Source organism: Pholis gunnellus (genome assembly GCF_910591455.1).
Source record: "Pholis gunnellus genome assembly, chromosome: 19".
Classification (NCBI taxonomy): Eukaryota; Metazoa; Chordata; class Actinopteri; order Perciformes; family Pholidae; genus Pholis; species Pholis gunnellus.
Window position 1 is genome coordinate 13,180,170 of NC_136546.1, and position 12,625 is coordinate 13,192,794.

Consider the following 12,625-nt stretch of genomic DNA (forward strand, 5'->3'; position numbering starts at 1 on the left):
GTGAGCTCTCTCTTCCCTGCAGAAGCCCAACTTTGACTGCACTGCACCCAACTTTGACTCATCTTCCTTCTGGCTTCCCAGTTGTGAAATAACTTCCCCACTGCACACAGGACAGGTCTATCCTCTGATATTAAAACAAAAGTATTACTTTTATGCTTTTTTTATCCACTTCCACCTGTCTTCCTACTTTATTTGACTCTTAATGTAGTTTTGGATGATATGTGTGTTGATTGTTAGATCTGTTGCCTTGGTATAGTTGGCTCCATCTCTTAATTCCTTGCTGTTGACAACCTAGGAATGACACCTTATCTAATCTAGCCACTGTCACTTACACCGACTGAAAGCAACAAGATGCATGATATGTAAAATACATCACCAACAAAAGTATTCTAGTAGTCTTGCTAAAAAAAAAAAAAAAAAAAGGCTAAATAATTCTAGGTGCAATGGTTTGACAGTTCATTCTTTCAAATATAAATAATTGTCATTTGGCCTCACAAGTGAAGAAGTACAGGGTTTGGTGTGAGTGTGTATGTACTGTGTAGTTATGCCTACGTGCCGGCTACAGCCAAAGCTCGAGCCATTATTTTTTCCGACCGTCCGTCCATTCCTCCATCTCTCCATTCCGCCATTCCGTCCGTCCCATTCTCGTGACTATGACTCTCTTGACTTTTTTCTCGATGCTATAATATGACTTTTTGAGACTTTTTGTCGAAACACCATACTATGACTTTCTTTGTACATAGTATACTACGACTCTTTTTAATATACGATACAATTACTTTTTTAAGGACTTTTTTGACATACTATCATATAACTTTTTTCAACACACTATACTATGGCTATTTAATATTTGTTTTCGACACTATACTATGACTTTTTAAGCTGTAATATGACTTTTTGTGCCTTCTTTTGGAAACAATATACTATGACTTTTCTGACTTTTTTTTTCGGCGTACTATAATAAGAGATGTTTACAACTTTTTTGACATGTTAGTCTATGACTTTTTTAACATGCAATTCTATTGCATGTATATAGTATACATGCTATATTCTATGACTTTATTTCAACATGCTATACTATGATTCCTTTCGACATGCTATATTATGACTCTCTTGACTTTTTTCGACATGCTATAATGTGACTCTTGTGACTCTACTATGACTATTCTTTGACGTACGATAACATTACTTTTTTACGACTTTTTTTGAAATGTTATACTATGACGTTTTTCGACACAATATACTTTGACTTTTTTCGACATTCTATTCTATGACTTTTTTATAACTTTTAAAAACTTTTTTCGTAGAAAAGTATAACTGCAAAAACAACCCGGCTGTTAGGGTTCAAGTGAAGGGCATAACTTAAGTTTTTCTGCGCACACACATACACTGTATACTGGGTGTGCAGCTGCAGAATTTTCTACTCCAAAGTTGAACACAGAGAGCTTGTTCATGTGCTGGGTGGTGCAGAGGTGGGGGCGGTGTGGACCTCCTCGTCAAATAGGAAGCTGTTGGTGTCGGTGGGCTGTTCCCAGACCTGCTCTGTATTCCTAGTATGACAAAAATAGATATCCCAGTTTTCCAGCACCATGTTGAACCAACCTTTGACAGACAGAGAGAGAAGAAGAAGGAGTTGTAGAAGAAGAAGAGCTTTTAACGTGCAAAAGAACTTGTAAAATAAGGTTTTCCTCAGTCTCCCTTTAGAACTACAGTTGTTACAAAATATACATAGAAATAAGACATAATGTAAAAGGGTAAAGAAGAGTGTTAGCCATTTAATTTATTTGTCCATAATGAAATAAAACAAAGAAAATATTAGTACAAAAAGATCATACTGCTGATTCTAAAACTGTTTAGAGCGCTTTTATTACCTGGTGATCACATGTCATCACTGTTGGGATATCCATTGATTTTTATGATTTTTTTTCCCCTTCAGATTAAAGCACCACACTGGTTTGATATGACACAAAAACATGCTAGAAGTATATTACAATATGCGAAGCACACTGTTGTGGTTTCTTCCTGTCTTTGGTCCAAACATCAGGAGATCACTTCTTGACTCTTGAACATTCTGTAATGTAATTTTACTCTATTTACATTTCAGCAACTAAACAGAATAAGCATGTATGAAACTATAACACTAACTATTGTAGTTACTAACACACGCTCATGCACACACACAGAGACACACTCATATTACGTAACAAAATTAAAGCTAAGCAATGGCATCTTTAACAAGATGGAAGTGTAAAAGTTAAATGTACAAAGGGTCATTTCACAGTGTTATCCAAATCTAGTTGCCCTGAGATAAAAAAAAAAGAAAAAAGAAAAGAGTTGAACATCATAAAAACATTATATTGTTTGGATCATGGAAATTAGATGTTGTGTATTGTGTGTTTAGAATAACATTGAATCTGTATGTTTTAATATTATGAGTGAGAGGTTATTAAGTTGCAGAGCATATATACTAATGCTCACTTCCTCTTAAAAAAAATGCTAATTTCCATTTAGTACAGCTTTGGTCGTATTTTTGCAGTTCCGGCTATCTGTCCAATCAACAATGTTGTATTTGTAAAGTTAATCGATGATTAACTTTACAAATACAGGAGCAAAACAAGAGCAGGAGGTCAGGAGTCTAGAGACTCCTGACCTGTTTTGCTATGATTTGGGAGAGTTTTTAGGCTAGCCAGGGCCTCATAAAAAAAAAAAATATTTACAATAAAATAAAAATAAAACTTGACAATTTTCAATTTGAGCTGTGTGCCATCTTCATTTACTATTAACCAGTAACATATACGCAATATTTAAATCTCTGAACAGATCTCACAAGTGTTTCTGTTATAAAATTATTATTATTATAACAAATTATTCAAATAGACTTGTAGTTAGTGATTTACACTCTCTTGAGTATGGGTATGCAATTTTCGAGCAGAGGCCTAAAAATAGGCCTAGGGTTCAAGAGGTTAAAAATGCTTCTGTTGGTCTGTTTGCTGAAATATATATCAACAAAAACAATTTCATGTTCATTCTTTCCAATAAATCATGTTGATGTTAATATTTCAGCTTTTGTGCAACAGTCTCTTGGGACTTTTAACAGTTTAAAACTCAGGCCTTGGTTTGCTGGTGGTTCATCTCCAACCCGCGTTCAGCATTTTTAATGCCCAGGACTAAGTCCTTCTTGCTGGGCTGGCATCCCAGAGCTTCAGCCTCTTCCAAAGTGGTTGTTAGAGGTTTGCCCAGGGTCTCAGGCAACAACAATGTCAGCACTCCGATAATGAATGCCAGGATCCCCACGATGAGCTACACAGGGGTAGTGATGAGTAAAGGAAAATTACAACTTGTTCAAATTAGTTTTGAAGCCAAGATACCATTGTGGATAACTATGGCAAATGGGAACATGGTGCAAATATGACAGAATGGACAAAGGAAATTCAACTTTAAATAATATCTGTTTTAAGAGAACCAAAAGAGAAAATGTATACCTGTGGTAGGTAGATCCAGACATCAGCCAGGTACACGCAGAAGGGTGCCACCACACTGCCAACACGGCACATCATACTTCCACTCCCCACTGCAAGAGACCTGGAGGGAGATCATACCCAAAGTAAGCAACAACAGAGAGGACAAACTCAGTGATGTCAATGAACAGTCATGCGCCTACCACCACCACCAATATAAACAAGAATCAATTACAGAGAAGCAACATTACTTGTAAAGTGTACCATATATGCAGCTGGATAAACCTGTCCATGTATAATTCAAACTATGTTTCTTATTTCTTGACTTTTCTTTGTTTCTGATATGAAAAGACACTGAACTAGCAACTTAAATGTGTCCATAATGATATTCTGTGGAAAGGGGTAAATCTACAAAAACATACAATGTTAAAGACAGAAATGACTCTTTCTTCTTTGATTACTTATCATTCCTTAGACTGTTAGTACTCTCACACAATGGTAGACTATGATTTAGAAGGGGCCTCCATGATAAACTGGAGAAACATTTATATGCAAAGACTCTAAAAAGACAAATCTCTTACCTGATGATGGTTGGGTAAAGCTCACAGGTGTACAGGTAGATGAGCCCAAAGGCAATAGCGATGGCAAACTTCCCTGTCATAGAGAGAACAATGGCCAGTGCATTGATGTCCTATGGAAAGAAGTCAGTTGGACAGTGAGAGGCAAGAACTTCCCATGTTCATCCCATGTTTCATAGTAAAGTAATCAGAAACTTTGCTTTGCTCTTTGGTGAAACATTCACTGTAAAAACCTATAAATGAAATTCATCGGACCACTGACTCCACTAAACGTCAAGCTTTAAACAAGAGCACTGACTCTCTCACAGCACTCTATGAACTTACGTTCATGCTGACTTGATTCTATTTCATCACATTTTCTTGTAAGTCAATTAACAAACTGATTATTTCTTCAGTCACTTTAGATTTACGTCATTATTACACTTTGTAGCATTGGAACAAAAAGGAAAGAAAGAAAGAAACCATGAAGAAAACGGCAACGCTGGAGTGACAGTGTTTCATATTTGTACATGTATGTATTTCATATGTGTTTATAAATATTTGACAGTTTTTGTGTGTGTGTGTGTGTTTGTGTTCTCTCACAAACACCTGGAGAACTATGACTCAATGTATTGCTATGATGGAACAGCTACAGACAACAACACCTACCTTCTTCAAAAAGAAGGAGGAGGCAGAATGAGCCAATCCAGTCCAAAGAAGCATTTCTTTGAATTGTTGGCCTGAATCCAACAATCTTCTTTCCAATAATTAGCATATCTAACATCTCTGTGAAGCAGTTGGTGTTATGTCATGTCATGCAGGTGCATGACATGACATAACACCAACTGCTTCACAGAGATGTTAAATAAGCTAATGCAACATACTGTATGTAGCCACTTGTGGGGCTGCTTGCATGGACACAGCCTCCTCTATTCAAAAGCAAGAGCACTCAGAGTAGCCATAAAAGGGAGACTGTTACCAGTACTTCCAGAGACAGAAGGAGGTTTTGACTGCAAAGATTGCATTACAAATCTTCAGAAACATATGAAGAAACTTGCTCAACAAGTAGGGATAAAAACTCAAGCCCAGATCATGGTACTATGCTACGTTTGCCAGGGTGAGGTACATTTGTCAAAAGGAAGTTACATACACTCTGTTATGTGAGACTGAATAATTCAGCCTGCACGTATTTCATTGAGTCGTGTCTTATTGCAGAAGTTACAGTGACACAAACAGAGAGACTAGAAAGAAAAAAGATAGCTCGATAGTCAACTCTGTCTCCATGCTGCGTCTTTGCAGCTCACGCTTGTTCAGAATGGCTTTCAACGTCAAAGGTCATATTTACTTGAACATTACACAGCAGCTGTTAGCCACCCCAACCATAAGCAGTACTAATTTGGGTCAGAGCTCAGCACACACATACTGGGAAATGCATGGGTCATATATCAGAGTTCAAAAGTTAACAGTGGTCCAACGACCCAGCTAACGGCACAGACAGACAGTTTGGAACAAAACCCTTGTTGCAAAATTTAATTTTGTAACTCATATCATTGATTTTCATCATGGGGCCACTAAGAACATGCAGGAGCCAGTAGTTTTACAACCCTAAAGAAATAGTATTGATGTTGCATGTTGTATGTAACAACATCAACTATAAGAATTCTCACACTTGCATTTTTTACACACACATACTGTCTGTCTCTCTCTCTCTCTCTCTCTCTCTCTCTCTCTCTCTCTCTCTCTCTCTCTCTCTCTCTCTCTCTCTCTCTCTCTCTCTCTCTCTCTCTCTCTCACACAGACTCAGTACGTACAGCAGGTACCACAATGATGAGCATACAAGCGACCCCGGCCAGGATCAGAGCTGGGGCACAGGTCTTCTTCCTGCCAATCCGGTCCATTGCATAACAGCCAACCAGATAAGAGGGAAGCTCCACTGCACCTGGAAACAGCCAATTACAGCAACTGTCGGTCAGAGGTTATCGTGGCACTGATACACTGATACCGAGATATTCAATCTCGGGGACCTAAATAACCTGCATCTGCAATGATGGTGAAGCTCTGCCTTCCAAATGTTCACCATTGTAAGTCCCCAAGTTACATGAATTAGGATAATAATATATATTTATAATGGGCATTAAAGAAAGCACATTAAATCAGTGGTGTCTGTCTAGTATAAAGAGGAAAAAAGACTAATGTAAATACTGCATATCACCCACTGAATTGATCAAATAAAATTCCCAGACATAACTAGTGGTAAATGTATTCAAAAAAACAAAAACGATACAAATCTTAATTTCTTTATCAGATAAAAAAACACAGGAAAACTATTAACTTGCAGATGGAGAGCTGCTGTTGTAATTACTCAGAGGTAAACAAAGCCAAACTTGAGAATAGAAATGATCTCACTGGCCACCCAACATAATCACATTCTCCAAACTGATATGACCCGGCCTAGATGAACATGATATATTATAATGGGCAAACATAGCAAACAGAATGTCGCGTTAAAGCTGAGATTTGGTAAACAGACACAAACCCACTTTGCATTTAAAACCCACATGTTGTAAAGTAGTACAACTATTTCTCTACCAACACAAATATTCCTAGAATTGGATGACCAAAAGCAGGATGTTGTTGTACAGTATCATACCACTATTTCCCTCCTTTTTCATGCACTTTCACACTCATCAGATGATTACTTACCAGCAAGGAAGAGGTTAATGTACTGGTTTCCTCCCAGGTTGACTGAGCCCAAAGAGAAGACGTAGTAGCCCAGACTGCCGATGAACCAGATGGCCCATACTGTACATGTACGGCCAGCCATCCTCCAGGTGCCGAAAAGATCCAGAATGGACAGCTTCTTTTCATGCTGTGACGGTCGCTCCTCTGTTTTATCCAGCAGAGCTCTGCCGTTCTCTCTTTCCTCTGGCTCCAGGAGTTCCTGCACCTTCAGCCTGCATTCAAGGCCGTTGAAGCGGGCTATTGTGTCAACCAGGGTCTGAACATCCTTGTAACGGCCCTTGGCCATCAAATAAAAGGGCGTCTCTGGGAACTTCCAGCAGACGAGTAGGAAGGGCGATGTGCATGTGGAGAGGATGATCTGGTAGATCCACCAGACCCGCACCAGGTAACCTGTCAGAGCCACCACCATGATGCCAACAGCAAAGGCTGCGTGCACGTGCATAGAGGTCCATGTGCGCACTTTGATGCCAGTGAATTCCGTGACGTAGACAAACACCACCACGAGGTAGCCACTGGACACCTGCCAAAAGCAGAGATGGGAAGGAGGAAAGGAGGGACACGGATAAAAGGAAGAAAGGTGAGGGAGGATTGACAGAGAAAATGAGGAAAAGAGTCAGAGAGAGAAAGAGATGAAGTCGTATTTAAGGATGAAAAGGGGGAGGAACACAAACTTGTAATATACATGCTTGCAACAGCATTAATTAGCCCTCAGTATTCTTACCACAGAATACACATTGTTTGGTTGTAAAGTATTTAAGGACTTTAAATGATGCATGCCTTTTCTTTGGGCCACTTGGGCCACAAGCAGCAACCACAGGATTAAGCTACATGTAAGAGTAGCACAAGCAGCAAAGAATCCTAAAATCAGCAGACAGTTTGCTAACATTAGCCAACTAGCTGCTCGTCCTACCAGACCGAGTCAGACTCAAGCAAAACCAAGAACTGATCGAGGGTGAATTCATCACTTATAAATTAAAGTCTTCATACATAAAATAAACTATATGTTGTCTGTCGTTTAAAAGTGACATATTCTTGCTTTTATGTTGAAATGGACATTATTGCTTGCTCCAGACGTTCATGCTGTTTACTGGATCAACTCTTTTCCATGTGCATGCACATAGGATATAGGAGTATTTGTAATATATAGTTACATGTTGAAATATCTGCAACTTACAGGTAAACATGTTCAATGTATCCTTTATCAGATCTCCTTAAAGATTTTTTTTTGTAATACATATGGCAGTAATCAGGTGTTAAGTCCCTGTAGTGTGAGCCTTCACTGTCTGAGTCTATGTGAAAAACAACAGCTGTAGCTGAGGGGGGTTGGTAGAGAGAGGAGTGCAACAGTGGACAAAACTGTGAGAGTTCTTTCAGCACAACTCACTGCCATGTGGACTAACCCTAACGTAATGACTCCCTTCCCTTGCCTTGTGAACATGCTGTTTTACGCACATATTACTTATCACTCTGTACATAAACACACCAATGGGGATAAACAAACATACAAAGACACTTCTACTTTCCTGCTCTATAGCTGTTTACATTTTTCAGTATTTGTTTAACAGCTTGAGAAGAACTCAACTCAGACGTAAATGCATATGTCATATTCATATATAAACATATAACTGTGATTAAATAGATAGACACCAACCTGTAATAGCTCAATAAAGTGTTTCTTTGTTATGAAAAATGTGAGCAAATGTGGTCTAATTTCGGATAATTCTTGTCATGTATGAATGTAAATTATTTTTGAAAGCTTTTTTGGGGGTAAATACCTCACTCCCAAGAAAACAATATGGCAGAACTATAATATACAGTCAAAGTTACACAGTTGTAGTAAGTTGTGTTTGTTTTCTAAAGACACATCTAGAAATTGGATGTCAATAATGTTAATACAAATTTTATTTTTTCAACAATTACTGAAACAATTTCTTTTGCAAAATAAAATGTTACACTGCTGGATTACCTTTATTTTATTAGAAATGTACTGAAAATTCATATCACAGTTGCTCACCTACCTACGTTCTGTTGGTATGCTTGTTATATCATTCTACATGAATTGATATGTCAATTGCACCAACCATGATTGTACATACACACACTGAACTCACCATGGCAAGGAGGAAGCGAAGCACCACAAAGATATAGTAGTTTCCAGAGAACGCTACAGACACCCCGAACCCAAACTGACAGAGGCTGGTGAACATCAGGATCTTCACACGACCAACTCTGGCGGAGAGAGACACACCCAAAGCAGGTAGAGAGACAGACAGAGAGATAAAGTTACCGACTTAAAATTAGTTAACAGGTAAGCAATTCGATAAAGGATCATTTAATTGTCAAAGTTGTGTTGTGCTTTCAGTTGCAGCAGTCCATCATTGTAATCAAGGTATCATTAGACCAACATTATGTTGATGGCATACAATATATTACATATTTTAATAAAGTTGCAGACGAAAAAAGAACGCAATTTGTTTCAGCCACTGTGGTTCTGCTTTAAGACGTTAGCTGTGATGCTAGCAACTTATTGTCGGAAACAAACCATAATATTCCCTCCCAGCATTGTGTGACAAACCCTTCACTTAATAACGCACAGATTTGCCTCAATTCTTCTTGTACAATATCTAACACCAATATTCTTCAGCTCTGTGTTTAGAGTAGAACATACAAATGGGATGGCACTTTGCCTTAGAGGAGATTCTCCAGCACCTCTTTGCCTGCTCAATATCATTACAGCCAGCAAAACTTGACCTCACAGTGTGATCAAGTGTCAGTGTCAGTGGGTTCATCAGTGGGATCAGTATTTGTACAATGCTCAGCCCAAAAAGGAATTCAACCATTAGCCATGGTGGATAATTGGATAAGACCTAAACACAAGACCAGATACAGTGAGGTGTGACGATGAATTCCTCATCCATAATGACCACTGTTATAAACATGTAATCCTTACTTCACAAGATGATCGGAAGACATCAAAGCAAGTGTACTCTTGACCTACTTTATCAGACAAAAGTCCTACTTCTAAATGCTAACTACTTCAGTTATGGGAGAACTGTTTGGCTGGCTCACTTGATTTGTCAAAAGCGTCCCGGGACACCATTTGTTTCCCTGGCCCTCTCATCTCTTCTTCTTTCCATCCTCCTTCGCAAGAAAGTACCCACCCCTCCTCCTCCGTCCTGCAGCCCCTGCTTACCTGTCAGCAATGTCTCCAAACAATAGCGCTCCGACTAGTACGCCCAGCATGAAGGTGGGTTGGCACAGCTTGGCCAGCCACTCTTTCTCACACACCAAGTCCCAGTCCGTCACGATGCTTTGGTGAACTTCAGTGAGGTCGTAGACAAAGTTCCCATCGCAGGCTTTCACTGTTTTGTTGCCATCGAAGTTGTACGTAAAGTATTCTGGGTTGATGCGGAGGGCGCAGCGGCACCGGCTGAGCTCCCACTGTTCACCTTCAGTCGTCCTCACCACCAAGGGCCCACTCCCCGACGTGAAGACTGGAAGGATGTCTTCCAGGCTCGATCCCGTCAGGTTACCGAACAGGACATCGGTGATGTTGCCAGGCACACTGCACACAAAGTTTGGCGTCTGCACTAAGAAGACAGAGGCCAAGTAGTGGATCCCACAGGCTATGGCCTGGAAGACTGCGGCAAAGTACAGACATGCCTGGAATCTTAAGAGAAAGAAAATGCTTTAAAAGAGGAGATGATGAGTGATTTGACAGCAATCAAACAGGTCTCCTATTTAAAAAGGTCACCAAACAACTCATTGTACACATCCATATAAAGCTCTGCCCAGTTGCGTAATAAATACAGGGATTAGTTCAAAACAAGTGAACATCATGAACTGCTTTGGATCTGATACAAATGTTGTGACAAGTTGCACTGTGGACAAGTGAAAGGATCTCACCCTTGACCTTCACATTCAGACTATCGAAAATGTTCTTGTCTTGAAATGAAAGTTGTTATTTTTAGCTAAAACTGAAGTGTTTGACCATGGTGGTGGGAACAAAGACGTTTTGTTATACAAAAAGAAAAAATGCACAAAAACAAGTTAATTCGACATGTGCTCTGTGAGCAAACCTTTTTAATTTTATTTCTTGCAATATCAATATTTGGGTTTTGGATTCTCTTTTTTTCGAAAGTGTGATGACAGTTTGTATTGTTTTCTTACATTTTATAAACAAAACCAATAATCAATTTATCTAAAATAGTTATCTAAAAAAAACAACAACAACAACAATGAAAATAACCACAGTTAAAACTTGGGACTGCAAATGATTTGTCACTAAGTGAATAGACTTCAAAGATTGAGAGAGGAGCTTCAAGTGAAATCACGTTTAACTGATTGGCACTGCTGTTTCAGAGCTATGGGACCAGTGATGTGACTGGGAGAGACATGATGCGTTCATGTGATCACATGATGCGTTCAGGTGTTCCCATGATGCGTTCATGTGTTCCCATGATGCGTTCATGATGCGTTCATGTGTTCCCATGATGCGTTCATGTGTTTCCATGATGCGTTCATGTGTTCCATGATGCGTTCATGATGCGTTCATGTGATCACATGATGCGTTCATGTGTTCCCATGATGCGTTCAGGTGTTCCCATGATGCGTTCAAGTGTTCCCATGATGCGTTCATGTTTTCCCATGATGCGTTCATGATGCGTTTGTATTGTTACAAATGTTTACAGTAAAAATAAATCTGTTCCATTTGGATTCAATATTCAGTTGATTTGTGTGTTATTTTGAATGGGAAAAGATAGATGTCTGGTTGAATTTTCCCCCCAAAACAGCTGTATTAGGATGTATTGAACATCATTAGTAATATACAAGTGAAATATGTAGTTTGGTGAGAAAACATGTTACATGAGAAAACTCAAATGGCACACATGGTGCCCAAATGTGCCCATATGCACATTTTGGAAACCTCGCCTAAACTCTCTGTACTAAAATGTCTCTCATGTTGTTCTGCTTCACTTCATCAAAGTCAAACTTTGCAGAGAGACTGCTAACATGTTGTGCTATGATTTGGGAGAGTTTTTAGGCTAGCCAGGGCCTCATTTCAAGAAAATAATAACAATGAAAGTGCTTTTTTTTCAGGCGAACCTGAAACTTTTCATTTTGAGCTGTGTGCCATCTTCATTTACTCTTAACCAGTAACATATACACTGATATTTAAACATCTGATCAAATCTCACAAGTGTTACCTTTTATTATAACATCAAAATTATTAAAATAGACCTTGTAGTTACAGAATTACAGTCTTTTCTGTATGGGTATGCAATTTTCGAGTAAAGGTCTAAAAATAGGGCTAGGGTTTAAGAGTTAATAAATAAGTTAAATTAATTCAGCAATTCCATTTACTTTAAGGGAGAAACTGGAACAATTGGTAAATAGTAACTGGCATGCTAAACTTTCCATTTTTCAATTTTCTTTTAGTTTTGTGTAATTCAAAAACGTATCACTTATTTTTACAAAACTCCACACACAAGTGAACACATAAGTTCCCCTGAGATGAGAACTCAGTCATTGCTAAGCATTCAGATATGGTAGGAAAAAAATAAAAAAGAATCCCAAAGCATTCTGCACTAGTAAGGAAATGTAAAAGAGATGGTATCTGTTTGAATAAGCCTGTTACCTCAGTGTTTGTTTTAAAAAACGCGTTTGTATCATGGAATAAAAGTTGAGAAATTACTATTCCAAAGCGTCCCAAATGGCTCTTGATGATAGCAAAAAACACCCGAATTAATTCACAAAACAAAGGATATGTGCCAGTTTAGTAAGTCTAAAGTAATTACCTTTTGAAATGTCCGATCTCGTCGAATATTCTCTCTACGGTCATTTTCCTAACGAAGGGTCTGTGCGTCG

General features: G+C 38.7%; 1 protein-coding gene across 1 annotated transcript; it reads right to left on the reverse strand.

Annotated features, from left to right (window-relative positions):
• Positions 1-1,766: 1,766 nt before the first annotated feature.
• Positions 1,767-12,625, reverse strand: slc22a16 (solute carrier family 22 member 16). The gene is made up of 8 exons (XM_079180006.1): positions 12,556-12,625; positions 9,951-10,427; positions 8,869-8,986; positions 6,719-7,277; positions 5,827-5,954; positions 4,040-4,149; positions 3,483-3,582; positions 1,767-3,300 (listed from the first exon to the last, which is right to left on the reverse strand). Exons 1-8 carry the CDS (start codon positions 12,597-12,599, stop codon positions 3,106-3,108), a joined length of 1,731 nt encoding a protein of 576 aa, XP_079036132.1. The 5' UTR covers positions 12,600-12,625; the 3' UTR covers positions 1,767-3,105.

Excerpts from the sequence above, each read along its gene's own strand:
- slc22a16 (XM_079180006.1), bottom strand. The coding sequence starts at position 12,599 with ATGACCGTAGAGAGAATATTCGACGAGATCGGACATTTCAAAAG. Across the intron at positions 8,987-9,950 it reads TTTGGAGACATTGCTGACAG|AGTTGGTCGTGTGAAGATCC; the intron begins GTAAGCAGGGGC and ends TCTCTCCGCCAG. Across the intron at positions 3,301-3,482 it reads TCTGGATCTACCTACCACAG|CTCATCGTGGGGATCCTGGC; the intron begins GTATACATTTTC and ends ACCCCTGTGTAG.